This window comes from Papaver somniferum, chromosome 11, assembly GCF_003573695.1.
Source record: "Papaver somniferum cultivar HN1 chromosome 11, ASM357369v1, whole genome shotgun sequence".
NCBI classification, from domain to species: Eukaryota; Viridiplantae; Streptophyta; class Magnoliopsida; order Ranunculales; family Papaveraceae; genus Papaver; species Papaver somniferum.
Window position 1 is genome coordinate 25,559,887 of NC_039368.1, and position 15,885 is coordinate 25,575,771.

At 37.1% G+C, this 15,885-nt stretch overlaps 4 protein-coding genes across 4 annotated transcripts; all 4 read right to left on the reverse strand.

Annotated features, from left to right (window-relative positions):
* Positions 1–2,360: 2,360 nt before the first annotated feature.
* LOC113321112 (steroid 5-alpha-reductase DET2-like) lies at positions 2,361–3,544 on the reverse strand. Its single transcript, XM_026568996.1, has 2 exons — positions 3,042–3,544; positions 2,361–2,932 (listed from the first exon to the last, which is right to left on the reverse strand). Exons 1-2 carry the CDS (start codon positions 3,384–3,386, stop codon positions 2,462–2,464), a joined length of 816 nt encoding a protein of 271 aa, XP_026424781.1. The 5' UTR covers positions 3,387–3,544; the 3' UTR covers positions 2,361–2,461.
* Positions 3,545–4,133: 589 nt separating this feature from the next.
* Positions 4,134–9,076, reverse strand: LOC113321110 (cyclic nucleotide-gated ion channel 2-like). The gene is made up of 7 exons (XM_026568994.1): positions 8,047–9,076; positions 6,217–6,432; positions 5,744–6,066; positions 5,530–5,641; positions 5,155–5,391; positions 4,955–5,041; positions 4,134–4,839 (listed from the first exon to the last, which is right to left on the reverse strand). The coding sequence occupies exons 1-7, from the start codon at positions 8,824–8,826 to the stop codon at positions 4,351–4,353; spliced, it is 2,244 nt and encodes a 747-aa protein (XP_026424779.1). The 5' UTR covers positions 8,827–9,076; the 3' UTR covers positions 4,134–4,350.
* Positions 9,077–10,015: 939 nt separating this feature from the next.
* LOC113321114 (steroid 5-alpha-reductase DET2-like) lies at positions 10,016–11,081 on the reverse strand. Its single transcript, XM_026568997.1, has 2 exons — positions 10,716–11,081; positions 10,016–10,575 (listed from the first exon to the last, which is right to left on the reverse strand). Exons 1-2 carry the CDS (start codon positions 11,040–11,042, stop codon positions 10,105–10,107), a joined length of 798 nt encoding a protein of 265 aa, XP_026424782.1. The 5' UTR covers positions 11,043–11,081; the 3' UTR covers positions 10,016–10,104.
* A 102-nt stretch (positions 11,082–11,183) lies between these two features.
* Positions 11,184–15,582, reverse strand: LOC113321111 (myosin-binding protein 7-like). The gene is made up of 4 exons (XM_026568995.1): positions 14,972–15,582; positions 13,204–14,873; positions 12,298–12,344; positions 11,184–11,746 (listed from the first exon to the last, which is right to left on the reverse strand). Exons 2-4 carry the CDS (start codon positions 14,650–14,652, stop codon positions 11,641–11,643), a joined length of 1,602 nt encoding a protein of 533 aa, XP_026424780.1. The 5' UTR covers positions 14,653–14,873; positions 14,972–15,582; the 3' UTR covers positions 11,184–11,640.
* Between the last annotated feature and the right edge of the window lie 303 nt (positions 15,583–15,885).

Here is a 15,885-nt window from a genome sequence, read left to right on the forward strand (position 1 = left end):
CCAAAAACACACATTTATTAGAATTTGATGATGCTAGAGATTTTGATGTTTTTTAGATAATTTCAAAGGAAAACAATAACCACTATTTATAGGGCATATGCATCTTTTCAAGATGTTTGTTCATCACCCAAGGATCCCTCTAATCAGTATCAATGGTGGCCTTTGGGAAAGAATGACTCAATTAGATTTCAAACTGTTTTGAATTCAAATTAAGTCCGTTCGTTTTATAAAAGAAACCGCCGAGTAAGAAGGTCCAACAACTTTATAACAAAAACTGTCAGGTAAGGTCCGACCATTTTATAAAATAAACGTTTGGTGTAACTTATTAATATTATTGGAAAATATCCAACATTATGATGATCTTGTTTGTAATCGGATATGTCACTCTATTATTCCTCAAATCAAAGCAACCATCGATTATTTAGTTTGTTCATTGACTGTTTGGAAGAATTTGAAAGACCATTTCTCTTAAACAAGTGCTCCCAAACTTTTTCAACTTAAGCAATCCATTGCTTCTCTGAGACAAACTGATCAATCATTGTTACCATCATCTGATCCTTAGGCTAAGTCCTATGGTGTGTTAATCTAGCAGCTAGATTAACAGTCCACGTAAGCTAGGACTACCTCCTAAGAGTCTCTCCAATGGAATGTGTGTGAAGGAAAAAGTCCTAATCCACGTAGGATCCATAACAATATTTATAGAAAAACATCTCCAACCCATTGATGTGAAGATGAAGTGGCAAAAATAAAGTTAGACATCCTCTAGGTGAAACCTCTAGTTTTAGACATTCACTTAGAGGATGTCTTCCCATCCTAATCACACTTTTATTAATAAAAGACATTGAAAATAAAAATGGAAAAAATTTTACCCAATTATATGCCTACAAATAAGTAAACAAATAATAGAAAACTTTATGGGTTGGAGATAAAACTTTATTTTTCCTAATATTTAAGATTTTATGTTCAAAGGATGTCTTAGAAGTGATGCCACATATGAAATATTCACATTCACCATTGGAGAAGCTCTAAGTTCTATGGGAGTGCTAATCTAGTAGCTAGATTAGCAGTCCACGTCAGCTAGGACTACCGCCCAGCGCTGTTTGGTTCAGCGCAACCAATCTCAGCCGTCAGATCAAAAAATAAATCAATTTGCGCTGAACCGTTCAGCGGCTGAACCATTCATCACTACTATCTCGCTGCTAGTTCAACCGCGAGCAAATGGTAGGAGAGAGAACTAGTGTTAAATACAACACTTTTTTTTTTTGAACTATAACATTTTTTGGCTAATCTAGCAGCTCAATCTAGCCCATAGGACTTAGCCTTATGGGATAAAATTCATTCCATTAATTAATCCTCTCATATTGCATCTGTGAATCCGGATATAGCTGTGGAGTTTCTCCAAAGTCTAAATGATCGATTCACTAGCTTTTGTAGTAATTCATCCTCTCTCATATTGCATCTGTGAAGCCAACAAGCAAACACTTGATTCACTAGCTTTTGTAGTAATTCATCCTCTCTCATATTGCATCTGTGAAAGCCAACAAGCAAACACTTGAACTTTGATTCGGATATAGCTGTGGAGTTTCTCCGAAGTCTAAATGATCGATTCACTAGCTTTCGTAGCAATATCTTACAACGAGAAACAATCCCAACTGTCCGCACAATCCATAACTTGGTTCGTCAGGAGGAGGAGCAACAAGAGGACTAGAATGTTCTTATCTCTCTTGTTGCACCTCCTCTTGAGGAATCAAGTTAAGGATAGTGAGAACAGTTGGGAATGTTTCTCGCTGCAAGATGTTGCTACCAAGGTTAGAGAACCTATAATTGAAACTTTGGAGAGACCCCATAACCATATCCTGTTCAATAAGTTAAAGTGTTTGCTTGTTAGCTGCGCGGATACAGTTTGGGAGAAGATTAAATGGAATTGATTTCATCCTATAAGGGTTTGATTGTGGTATAATAATGGTAGAAAAATGCGGAACATATATTTCGTTAGTGTTAGACAAAAACTTTGAAGTGTTTTTCAGAAATTCAGCTGCCTGCCTGCGTATTGGCTGGACGATTGGTAAGGCTCTTTTGTCCAGGTTCACAAGTTTGTTAAATTACTACTGGCTCAACATCGTTCAGACGATGAAGGGTACAAGCTTGCCTTTCGGTTTCTAGAAGAACATCAAGGACAATAAAGTTGAAGAAATTTGTTCTCGTTTGCAGATTTGTAATGACCCACCAGTTTAAAATCGAAGAGGCTTTCCGCATCCAAAGCAAGCGCAACTTGAGCTCACTGTTTCGATGTTTTGTGTGGCTAGTCTGGAAACGTAGAATCATAACTTGGAACTTGAACAGTGAAGGAAGAGAAGACATGAACTTACCAAAGAGACATTTCAATATATCACCAGAAGAACTTAGTAGAGCTAAGCTTATCACTGTCATTCGCTACATATAACACCTCAGAGTTTTGCATCTAAAAAACAAAAGGTACAAGAGCCTTGATATGCTTAGGAAAGTTTTCAAACTTAGAAAGGTACCATTTCCTAGTAGCATAACTCCTTCCTGTCAAATAACATGCGGTTCCAGCGGTGAAAGCGATTGGGTACAATGTCTGAGACATCAATGAAATCCCCACAAATATTAGAATTTCAAACAGATAGTGAGGGCAAATCACAAGTCCAAAGAGACCCCCTGTAGGAATCTTATACCCTTTATCACTCTTTCCCCTTAGATTTGAAAGAATGCAATGGTGGTAAAAGTTTCCAACAATCCCCACCAAAAACACCGCACCTCCCACAAGTTTTAGATCAATTTGAGGGTCTGGAATACCTTGCATCAAGTGCTGGTTGTAAATCATGCTTACTGCTGATAGAGTGTAACTCAGAGAGATCACAATTGCCGAGTCAAGCACCATCCCTCCACTGTATTTGTGAACAAACAAAACCTATCAAAACAAAAACAAAAAATTGAAGCATATCATTCATAACTGCCGCATTGAGCCATATAGATTTAGGGTTCAATAGTGAAAAAAAGAGAGAAATTAAGAAGCTTACCTCAAAAACCCTTTTAAAGAAATGGAAGGTAACAGCGGAATTGACCAACAAGAATCTGAAATCATGATTAGGGCATAGCCAGAAAGAGATAGCACCGGCCAGAAAAGCAGGTGTATAGAGAAGAAGCATTCCTGTTCTACTAGAGAGCTTAGTGCTTTCTTTCTTTACAGGTTTATTCTGACTATCAGCATTCCAGAATTTTGAGTATCCAAGATGTTTTCCTCTTAACTCCGACAACCCAGAGTTTGCTAGGGATACTAAACTGATTACAGACATGGTTGTTATGAACATTGATGGTGGTGGTGGAAACAGAAACTTATCAAACAAAGATATCACCATACTCATCTTTCTCGTTTCCTGGAGATCAAAATGGGGGTGAGGGGATTATGAATATATATTGCTTGTAATTGCAGTCTTAAGAAATTTTTGGTATCACGGATTAGATCTGATTTAACTAAACATCTAAAAAAAAATTTGAGACACACGGGGTATATTTAGGTAAGTATCGTATCACAATCCAAATATCTCTCGACATTACTGGAACCCGAAAAAGCCACGTATGTGACATATGCAAGACATGTGGAGTGTTGTTGCCTTCATTAAATTTTGAAGGATAAGATGTCTGCGTGTACTCTGGTGTCTACATCTTATGGTACCAAAGAAAGGCTGTGGGTTCCATGAAAATGAAGAAAAGAAGAAGGCTGTGTGGCCTGTAGGAAGTGCTATAAAGATTCATGTTTCTTCTGGGAAGTGGTACAATAGACCTCGTGGATAGGCTTAATCCGAGGGATTTAGAATGATGCGAAAAGACATTTACCTCTTTTGATTAGTCTCTTTCCGAATTGGACACTTTGCACTTCCTCAAGCCATGGATAACAACAGAGCAGCTTCCGCTCAATTGCAATTGTAGGAGCAGGACTATCTTATGTACTCCAGTCTTGCAGAGGCTTTTAGCGATCCCAATCGGAATTTAGCTTTCAGTCAGCTTTTTGCCGGATGCACCAGGTCCCAAGTTTACTTTCTTTTGCTTGTACTCCTTGGTTTTGCAACGATATGATTTATTTTCGAAAACAAGAAAAGCAACAAAAAAAAAGAAGAAGAAAAACTGTGGAATGTAAGGATTCACGTCCCTTCTAGAGAGCGGTACAAAAGACCTCGTGCATAGTAATTCCAGGGATTTTGATGGCAACAAAAGAATACAAATGTCATTTTGAAAGACACTGCTGAATAAAAGACAACAGCAGTTTCTTAATTCCATGTTGGTTGTTGCCTGCTGAAACCATGAAGCTTGTCCTACTTAAAAGCTTCCTCATTCGAGATGATCATGTGGTCTAAGAGACAAGAACATAGCAGCATATTGCCGAAGTTTACGCTCACTAGTATCACCATTTTCAGTTGCTTGAATTGCAGGACCTCTAGTCCTCAATCTATAACGGTTCCAAGCAAATTGTATGTTTACTGCACCCCATGTTCTCCAATTTGAAGAGTAATACCTAGCTGTTCTTTTGAGCCTCTCATTAGCAAATTTGTATCGGAAATGATCTGTTATGTAACGAAGGTGATTCGCATCAAGGCCAAATGCTTCTGTTGCTTCCACACAAACAAATGTAGCCGATGAAGCTGGAAGACGGTCTATAAAAGGGCGACGGAGACACCATGATAAAAGTTCGTCTCCAATAAAGTTTCCGGGTCCTAACGTGCATGTTGCTACTGTTCCCTTACTGAGCTTTTGGTTACTCTCTAATCGACCTCGCATTATGAAAATCATTCGTGGTACTGGATCTCCTTCTCTGATTATCTGTTTAACATATGAATTAAAATAATGAAAGGAACTATATGAAATCGAACTACAGTATATATGGTTGTGTTAGGCAACACTGATAAGCAAGTGTACAGGATGTTGTTCTGCTTACCTTTTCATCCCTGGTGAATACAAGGGGCTTAACTCGGTCGCACAAATTATCCAAGATTAAATCATCGAGGTTGTGGAATAAAGGTACCTAATTAAATATGCTCGGACAGTATTATAAGTTAGTAAGTACCCACACTATGCCATCTAAACGGCATATCCGACCTTGAAAAGACAAAGCAAAATGGAAGTAAGTAGACTAACCTTTTTTATTAGATCTAAGCAGAGATGACGTTTGATATCTCGTCGAAGTCCTTCAGGTAAGTCCTTAATCAATTCCATCTCATCCTCTCCTCCCATAGCTGCCCATCTCTGGCGCTCAAAATGGCGCACTCTTTGTCTCAGACGTGACGGTAGTTGCCTCCTTTTCATCCACCACTCCATGTCTCTACATCTTAATTGCATTTTCCGTTTCCTTGCCATGACTGCATGCAAAAATACCTAAACGAAATGTTGCATATCAAAAGCTTTATCAATAACCGGTACAATACTAGTATGCATAACTCGATCAAACCATTATTTCTATCAAACTTGAATAGAAAATGACGTTTAGAAGAAAATCAAGTTTATGAGAATCACCTGAATATTACCAATCAATAGAGTAAAGAGTAGTAACCCACTTAGTGTGATGATAATGCTGAATATCACTTCTAACCAGTGGCTTGTTGGTTCAAGGTCGTTGCCAAAAGTGCTAAAATTTCAAAGTTAACCAAGGTTTCAGTCTTTCAGACAAATCCGTCTGTAAGAAGAACACAATGTTTTATATCTGTAATTAGCTTAAAAAAATTGTTACCTGAGAGTCATTAGGCCCCAAAATATTGGATATAGGATTTTGACAGAGAGGGAATTGCTTGAAACAACAGGGAGAGCCTGTTTGTAAATGCCATAGCGGAATGGACCATTATTTCCATTTAAGCAAACAGGAATGCTTGGGAATTTACGTGTGATCGTATTATTCCCACATGAATTACTAATCATATCGGATAATGGAAGACGGTAGCAGACTTCGTCTGCACAAGCTAGCTGGAGATTACAATTTGCACTTCTCTCACATTGTTGCTTAAGGCACGATGCTACACGCTGAATCGCAAGCACGTACCAACAACCCCCTGCTACCTGAACATTTTACACAAAAACACAACCAACAAATGGCTATATGTGAGTAGTCAAATTAACTGCATGTTTTTACCAAAGTTCTTCAATAAGGTCGATCTCATCATACAGTCCACATAAATATTTGAATTTTCGTAAAACTCGAAAGCTTACATGAGAGGCAATGAAGTAAGCAATCAGGTTAAGGGCAAAACCCCACCAAATTGTCCCAAAAACATAACCAGTTACTTTTTGCATTCTTCTCATTAAGCAAATACTGTGATAGACTTTGGGAAGGAATTGGAACAAGAATATCAGCAACAATATTGTCATTATCAACTTAATCTTTTCCTCCCTTATCAATTTTGGCACCACCAGCCAAAAAACTGTCTGCAATAACCACGATCAAACAAACAAATTAGAACATCAAACAATTTTGGCTTTTAGTCTCATTCAAAATCGTACTTGGTCATGCGAAAAGTGATAAATGATAAAATGTTAAAGGTTATAATAAATACTTAGAAAAATGATAGGCTTAAGTAAATTCTGTTATCTCGGTTTGTGGAATAGAGGTACTTTATCTTTTTAATTTGGTCTATTTTTAGGCTAAAATAAAAAGATGAAAGTATTTCTTTTCCAGAAACGGATGGAGTAATTTATACTAATATTACTTATTTTTCTAAAGGAGATTTCCGTCCATTAATCAATTAAATGAGTTTATAAAAAAAAAAAAAAAAAACAATTAAACGCATATAATAAATTTTCACTGATATCAATACGAATTTGATCTATTTTTTTGTGTTGTTGTTGTATTGGACCCACAGGCCAAGTGATTATGTGGTCACGAAACAAGCACGGCACATGATGGCTGAAATTTCCTGTTGGTTATTATGGTCAGTAGAGACCCATGTGAGCTTGGTACCCATGTGAGGACCGGTTTGTAGTCGACATTCATTATTACTAGCAGAACAATGTTTTTAGCTAAATAATGGCTCTAAAATTTGATCTCATTTTGGATATGATCTTAAGAATTTGAGACTAGATCGTACACGTTAGCTTAATAGTCGCTCTACCATTTTACTGAAAGACATCTATGATGTTACTTATGAGTATTCGTTCAACAATAATGAATGATAATTTTGTAATCGGGACGATTTTAGTTTCCATCAACCTTCAGATGATCAGTCAAAATCAAACCGGGGGGAAAAGGTGTTTACGCTAATTGCTTGTGGATGTAGACTCGAACTCCACGACATATCAGATTAGAACACTCACCCAAGAGGTTAATCTATCTCGAAGATTTCAGGTGTTGGTTTGGAACTTGGAAGCTACATCTCGGATGCGTGCAATTGATGTGCACCCAAATATATCTTTATTTTATCATTTCACTCTATCTTTACACATCAAATTTCCTTATATGGTTAGCAGTTTCTTCATCTATTTTCAACTTCTTCTTGCACGTAGGGTATAGATGACCAGATATTTTACTTAGAAAATAAGTTTAGATAATACCATATCAGACAATTAAACAAAACTATGCACAAACACAAGATCCATACAATTATGCACAAACACATACTCAAAGTTCAGGGTTCAAACTAAGTTTAAACAAGAAAATAGTCCTGCTGAGATACTCATACTAGTGAGAATGAAAAATGGGAGACCTTCTCAATTGACAATAATGCAAGATTTCAGTACCTATCCAAGATACAGTGAGCATAAATTTATATGTGGACCTCAAGATATGCACAAGAAGAAGAAAAACCTTATCATAAATAACAAAAATATAAATGCATGAACTGATAGAGCCCACAAGAATATGATCAATCAACCAAACAAATTCTTTTGATTGAGAATTCATTAATGAAAGATTATGATCAGAAAAATCAAAAGGCATAGATGAAAAAAGGATGATTGCTTATAACAAGGACTATATTTGTTAAACAACTACTAACAGAAACATCAGAAAAAAGTAAGAAACTATTGTATTGGTATGTAACTAACCTGAGGGACTGGTAAGATGACAAAGATATCAAACCAGAAACCTTGCAGTGATCTCACATAATGCGTAGCAATAGCACGCGCATCCCACACGAGTTTACCGCAACCAACGACCAACGATTCTCTCGACACGTACGCCAGTCGAAATTGCAGCCATAGATGGCATAGATGTATCGCATCAACACAGGTGCGCAGGAGGGTGACAATTGCAGCTAAACCACCATCCATGTATAAACAAGGAGCTCCATTTCTACCTATGGAGAGTGCATAGAAAAACAATGGATCTATAGCTAATGCCATGGCTCGTGCCAGTAAAAATGCTCTGTTCCATTTTTTCACACGTTTGGTACGCGGGTCTAACACCGTACCAAATGGACCTTTTAGTGACCGGTAATATGATGATGATATTGGACGGTTCTTATTGAACGATGATCTCCATGATGGTTTTTGATTACTTTGGATTGGGACTAATGAAGAACCGGCTGATGCTTCCCATTCAGGCGGATGGAAACTATCGCAACTTGTTGAATGAAAAACCGGTACACCTACTTGTGTACACGCGTAACACTCGATAGAATTTGTGATTGGGTTTGTGTAATCAGCTATTGTTGAAAATGATGAGGATGATGATGAGTTTGAGTAATCTTGTGATTCTCTTTCTTCTGTCCTGTGTTCTGATGTTTGCTGATGCTGGTCTTGTTGTTGCGTTGCGTCTCTCGGGTTTCTTCTTGAAATTCCAGTCCACCTTGTGAGGGAGTCTCGGAATCCATGAAGTGAAGGCATGATTGGAACTGGATATCCAAAGAAAACTGAAGAGATGAGGAAGAAAGATCACAAAACTCAGTGAGCCTGAGCAGAGAGAGATCACAGGAAGCGGAGGGATACAAAGAATTAATCATGGGGGGATGATTAGTATATGAAAGGGAGAGAGAGATAGAGAGGGAGAGAGGGGAGATAAGGAGGTTATAATCTAAAGGGTGGTGCGCAGTAATACTGCAGAAAGTGGAAGTAGTTTCTGCCAAGTAGCACATGAATTTGTGAAGTGATCGTAAGGAATTTTTGTTCTAAAAATAGACAGCTAGTGAAATTTACCAAACATGGTGAAATAAGAATTTTTTAACTGGAAACCTACCCTGTAAAAATCTTACGTGATCATCAGTAGCTGTGCTACTAGCTATAGACAAATAGGTTGGGTCGACTTTACCGTATAAGGACGGACCCACGGCAGAGTCATAGGAACCATCCAAAATTTTATATGAGTTGGTATTTGAAAGGACATTTTCTTGTTTTGATTTACAAAATAATTTCGAGAGTGATGGTGAGAAATCTTCTGGGACCATGCGGTTCATCGTATTCTGAGTCTGGACAAAGTTGCGTCTCCGATTCTCTATAAAATTTTCACGGGATCATTCTAGGAATTTCTCACGGTATAGGTTGAACGACTGTTTCATTTAGGCGCGTATTTTAGAAATGTTTTGATGACATTAGTCGCACCTGGTAATAATTTTCGTATCAGCTGCATCCATGTAAATCTCTTTGCCTGTATCGAGATTGATCGACAAAGACTATTCCATATTAAATGTCTAGATTTCCTTCCTTTCTTATTTTTGTGTAGTCATTGCTCCATCGCGAATGCAACTACACGTCGCTAGTTGTGAATTACCAAACTGTAATAGTGTTGGTGGTACTGCTGAACGAAGTTGTACGTTCTGCCTCGAGTGCAATTACATTTGCAAGGGGTCATCATGGTGTCAATCTGGGGGAGCAAATTTAAACTATCTACTCTTGTCATTCTAATCTTATGGCTGCAGAGGCTTTAGTGTTCCAATTGGGAACTCAAGTTTACTTCTATGAGTCTCAGCAGCCATTTTGGAAGGTCATGTTCTAGTAATAGGGAAACTGCAAAGATGTATGTATGTTAAAAAAAGAACCTTGACTGCCCCTCAAGACCTTGGAGGGTTCAATCAATCAATGTTGAAATAGTGGAATCATACTTCACCAATATATAATAAAGCATCAGGTTAATTCATCAGAATTGTAAGCACAAAATCAAGTTTACATCTAAAAAACAAAAGGTACAAGGGCCTTGATATGCCTAGGAAAGTTTGGAAATTTAGAAAGGTACCATTTTCTAGTAGCAATACTCCTTCCTGTCAAGTAACATATGGTTCCAAGGGTGAAACAAAATTGGTAAATTGTCCGAGACATCAATGAAATCCCCACAAAAACTAGAATTTCAAACATATAATGTGGGCAAATTACGCATCCAAAGAGACCACCCTTTGGAATTTTGTATTTTTTATCATTATCCTGCCTTAGTTTTGAAAGGAGATAACGGTGGTAGAAATTTCCAATGATACTCCCCAAATAAACGACGATTTCAATAGGTTTTAGATCGATTTTTGGGTCTGGGATACCTTGCATTAGGTGTTGGTTGTAAATCATGCTTACTGTTGACATGAAAAAACCTAGAGAGATCGTGATCGCAGAGTCAAGCATCATCATTCCACTGTACTTGTGTACAAACAACACCTAATTAATAGTACCGCAAATTCTCGATCAAAAATAAAAATAAAATAGTACAGCAAATTGAAACCTAAATCTGTGTCTTGAAAAGTACCAAATATCAGACAGGAAAGGGCACTATGAAAAAATGAGGTGGCAAAGTATACCTCGAAATCCCTCTTGAAGAAATGAAGAGCAAGAGCAGAAGTCACCAACAAGAATCTGAAATCATGATTAGGGTAAACCCAGAAAGAAATTGCACTTGCTAAGAGAGCAGGCGTGTACACAATTAGCATTCCAATTCTGTTAGAAAGAAAAATGCTCTCTTTTTTGGATTTCTGACCAGAATTTGTATTTCCGAGTTTTGAGTAGGGCAAATTATTCCCTTTTGATTCAGAGATTCCAGCAATAAACGAGGAAACTAAGGTGATTGAACATATGGATGCCATGAATATTGAAGATGGTAATGGAAACAGGATCTTATCAAACACCATCTTTCTGTAATCGGGGCACAAATTCAGATAGGACTTAATAATTTTTATTCATACAGTGATACGGAAAAAAGGATGCGACGGATGACGAGCCACTGACGTGGCTAGTTTTTGCCCAAACAGTTATGGTGCCAAACTAATCAGTTTTTCAAAATAACGATAGTGTAAAACTTGAACTTAACATTATGAAAATAGAGTAAATGCTAGTTATTGCTGCCATTCTAAGGAGAAGAATTACCTCTCTCAATCCTATATCCACTACTAATGTTATAAAAGAATCCAAAGAATATATATACAGAAAGAAGAAGATTCCCACATTGATGAACTGTTATATTAACATACAAAGGAAGATGCCGCAAGTCCGAACATTTCAGCTTTCAAATTTTATGCATCCAAACACAAACCAGGCTTCTTCAAAGTTAAACCACGTCAGATAAGTACCGAGATCAGTACTTCTGCGCAAACTATACAACTTCTGGATTGCAGTAACTTCAAATCCAGAAAGAATTTGCAATTCGAGTATGATGGAGACCTCATCATCTCGATAGATTATAGTGAGTAAAATTCAGCAATCGGCTTTAAGGGTATCAGACTTTCAAAGTTACAGGTCACGTTTTAGTTTCCTGAGACATCTTCGCGGCTTCATGGACTCCTTTTCTAGAAGATACAGTAAGCCAATGTTGCTGGCTGATTTCCCAAACATGTACCTGACACACACACAAAAAAAAAAAAAAAAAAAACTGTGAGGAAGTAATTGTGCAATTTGTTTACCTCAAGAAATTGGTACCTTATGGGATTCAAAAGAAACTAGGATACAATCAGAAAATCTGGGGTATACTCTGGGCCTCTAACGTCATAACATCCAGAAAGAAGCTTTGTATTAAACCCCAAAAAAAAAAACGATTAATATATTAAGCTTCAACCTTTTAATTTGAATATTTGTATCAAATGTTTTATTAAACAATGATTCATAGTGCAGTGCAGTCTTTATACATTTATTCAAACTTCAGGCGTCTAAGATTGATCGGGTTCAAATGGTTATGAGTCCTGTTAGAGTTTGTTTTACTTCCTAAGACAGACAGAAAAGGGGCATACATAACCAACTGGCATATCTTTTGCTCCAACCTAAGTCTTGACTTTTGCTCCAAAATGTGGTTGCATTGCAGCATTTTACAGTAAAGTAAGCAAGAAAAGAAAGCTGTTTATCATTAATTTAAACTCTAGGAAACACAAACACCAGAGATTATGTTACACTTACTTGCTTCTCCGCGCTTTCTTTCTCCAGGAAATGAAGGATGTGACACACTGTTGCAAGAAGCATGAAATAAATAAATCTTCTGAGAAAAATATATATGAAGAACTGTAATCTTAATGCTATTTGGTACCAATTTAGCTATTAACACCAGAGATTATGTTACACTTACTTACCAATTTAGTAAAAGATAAAAGGATATAGTAATGTTGGATGGAAAAAAAGGAAAAAAAAAAAAAGGAGATCCTCAGATGAAAAAAATTAATTGAGAAAGCCATTTGCGGAAAATAATGAGGAATTACTGCTATAAATTGAAAGATGTAACAGAATACGAAGGAGGACCAGGAATTACATTTGTTCGAAACAGCATAGTGATAGAAATTTCTGAATCCACATATGAGCAAATCAATTTAGTATGGTTCTGGGACTTACGGATGGTTTTATATTAAGAAGTTTTTACCACTTTTAATAATTATTTTGTAACTTTAACACATACGAAAACATTTGTTCAAAGAATTCTTCTAAAGGATAAGAGGCATTCTTACCCTTTCCAGTTGAAGCCTTCAACACATTGTATTTGTTAATCTTAAGCATTTGACACACCAAGAATTTACTGATGAAGCTTTCCTAGTAAGATAGGTTTTCAGGTCTTTGCATGAGTTTCTTTCTATTTAAATATCAGAGGTTACTTCCACACCTTCCTACAAGCTGGCAAACAGGTTTTCTCTACTGTGCTTAAGAAATAAATTTTTCATGACTTATGAAGAGATGAATTAGTAATTCGGCTGATTGTGAAAACAGACACAAGGACCAAATCATCATCTTAAAATAACAATATAAATAAATTTAATGCAAAAGGTTAAGGACAATGTGAAGAACGCAAAGTCAGTAAGTGATGGTTTCTGAAAGTACCTTCATTGCAGACCCAAAGCTAAGTTTTCCTGTCATATTTGATTTCTTCATGGACAACCTTCTTTCTGGCAATTTTTTACACAGATTATGAGCTATTTCCCTCACTAATATCAACTGTGCTTTGTCAGTCCTCATTGAAATAATTTCCTGCTTCAATGATTCTCTATCTGCCTCAAGTGCTTGGAGCCTCATATAAAGCTTCTTGATATCCGAATCTCCCATATCACCTCCGTATAGTGACTCCCTTGGAGTGGTCACATAATCTTCGCATATGCCAATAGCTGGCTTAGGCTCTCCAAAACTTTTATAACGTGCACCGTGATGTACAGAATCAACAGTATAAACCCTGTCACTCATTGCATCTCCAAAATCTGAAGCATTATCAACCTTTCTTAAATTAGAAAACTCCTCCGGTTGTGAGAAGTTGTGCATCTTCTTGAAACTGGGGGTAGCTTTTTCCAATTTGCAGTCCTCAATTGACCCAAGGAACGAACCACAGCTATCAACAGAATACCTCCTAACATGCCTAGATCGCCTAGGGGACTGACCAAGAATTGATTTCTCTAACATGTTTCTAGAGGGTGGATACTCCCCATCCATATGATTTCTACTAGGGATCCTTTCCAACTGATTCATCCTATAATCCAAATCCTGCATTTCTCGAACACTACGAGGGGTTTCACCAAAAGGGTATTTCTCTATATCAGTAATGTCACTACCATGATTACTTTGGGTATCATACAGACTGCATCTCAAAGGAGGGTAGTCGTATGGTGGGAATTCATATTCTGCTTCATAGTTCTCAGCAGTATCTTGATCATGACTCTGACTGTAATTAGACTTCTCAACCACCTTTTGATTCTGATCCTCAGTTGGTTCCTCATTCTGCTCCTCCTGATTCAGGGTATAATCACCCTTCTCACCCTCAATTTCAGCTTCTGTGAGACCATAACTCAACATCCTGTGTTTATATACTTGCACCTCGTAAGTAACAGCTTTGATGGCTTCTTCCTGCTTATACAACAAATCATCAAGTTCGGCAAGTTCTTGCTGGTCATGTGCCATTTTCTCTTCAGCAAACCGCTTAAATTGTCTTGCTTCCATATCAATCTCTGCCTTCTCTCTCTGTAACCTTAATATCATTGACATAGCCTCATTTGCAGCGGATGATGATGCGTTCCTCTCCTCATCCAACTCAATATACAATTCTTGAATAGTTTTTTGTTGGCTGCTAACTGTTTCTCGTAAAGCTGCACATTCATTTTGAATCTCAACCCTAGCAAAGTAATCTAAGCTATCAGCTGGAATATTTAGGGTAATACCTTCAATCTGTTCATATTTCCTCTTGACAGAACGTTTCCAAGTTGACATTTGAGTATTGCAACTGCAGCTGCAGCTGCAGCATTTAGCCCAACCATTCAAAGGAAATGACAATGAATCTGACGCCATTTCCTTCCCCAAATAACAATAAAACTCTCTGTCTTTTCTCTCTAACCCACAAACCAATTCAATTTGTAAAATAAACTAGCCTAATAATCCCATTAATAGAAGAAAATTATCTCCTTAATTATTCCCCGCTCTCCAATTATACAATGCAAATATAATCCAAAGGTTCAGAACCATACCAATATGATTTCCTTGTTTCTTTTCTCTTTATCACATTTACGTACCTGCAAACAAAAAAAAAATTCAAGAAATGTTAATTGGTTGGTTTCAAAAACCAAAAAGAGAAGAGAAGTCAAGAATTTCAGAGAAGAATCAAAATTACCTCTTGAAACTTTGAGATGAATTCAAACGATCAAACCTGTTACATTCCCTTGTTATCAGAGGAGGGGAATTAGCAGGAATGTTCGCTTGAGGGAGAGAGCGGGAAAATTTTAGAACAAAAGAAAAAAAATTTTGGAAACCCTAGATTTGTCTTTCTTGATTATTTTTTTTTATTTTACCTGCAAAAAGACAGAAGCAGAGATAGAGGGAGATTGCGAAAATGTAGGTGTTAACAAGGAAGAATGGTCGGGATTGTCTCCAGCTTAATAAACCGTGTTTTTATTTAATTTTGGGGATTAAAAACTTCTAACTGGAAAATACCTAGTTTCTGACATTGTCCACATCATGGGGGATAATCCTAATAAACATACCTCATCAGAACTGAAATCTGTTATCCTCGACTTCACCTGATTCCTGTGTGAAAATGATCCGATGGTTGATGCTTATCTGTATTGAGTAAGAAAAACAGAATATGTAGTTTGGTTGTATGATCCTTCTTTTTTACTCGCCCGGTCGTGCACAAGAGTCTGTCTGATATTACTTGTTCTCCAATAGGCAGAGCTATTGGAGGAGAAGAAGAAGTAGTAGTGGAAGAGTTGTTTTGTTTACAAGAAGAAACCAGCTGTAGTTGAGAAAATTGATAATAACACCATGTATAAGACACTTGGATTACAAGCAAACAAAGCAATTCAACCAGAAGTGTGACGGACTTGGGTGTCTCTTCTCTTGGTCATATGCATAATTTAGGATTTTCAATGCATTTTGAGATTCCAGAGTGCCCATATGCATAATTTTAGGATTTCAATGCATTTTGAGAACAGATCCAGAGTGCCCAGTGCCCACCTCTAGCTCTCCGGAACATATGTCCATATAGTAACCTATCACAACGCTTGTTTTATAGGGTGTTTGTTTGTC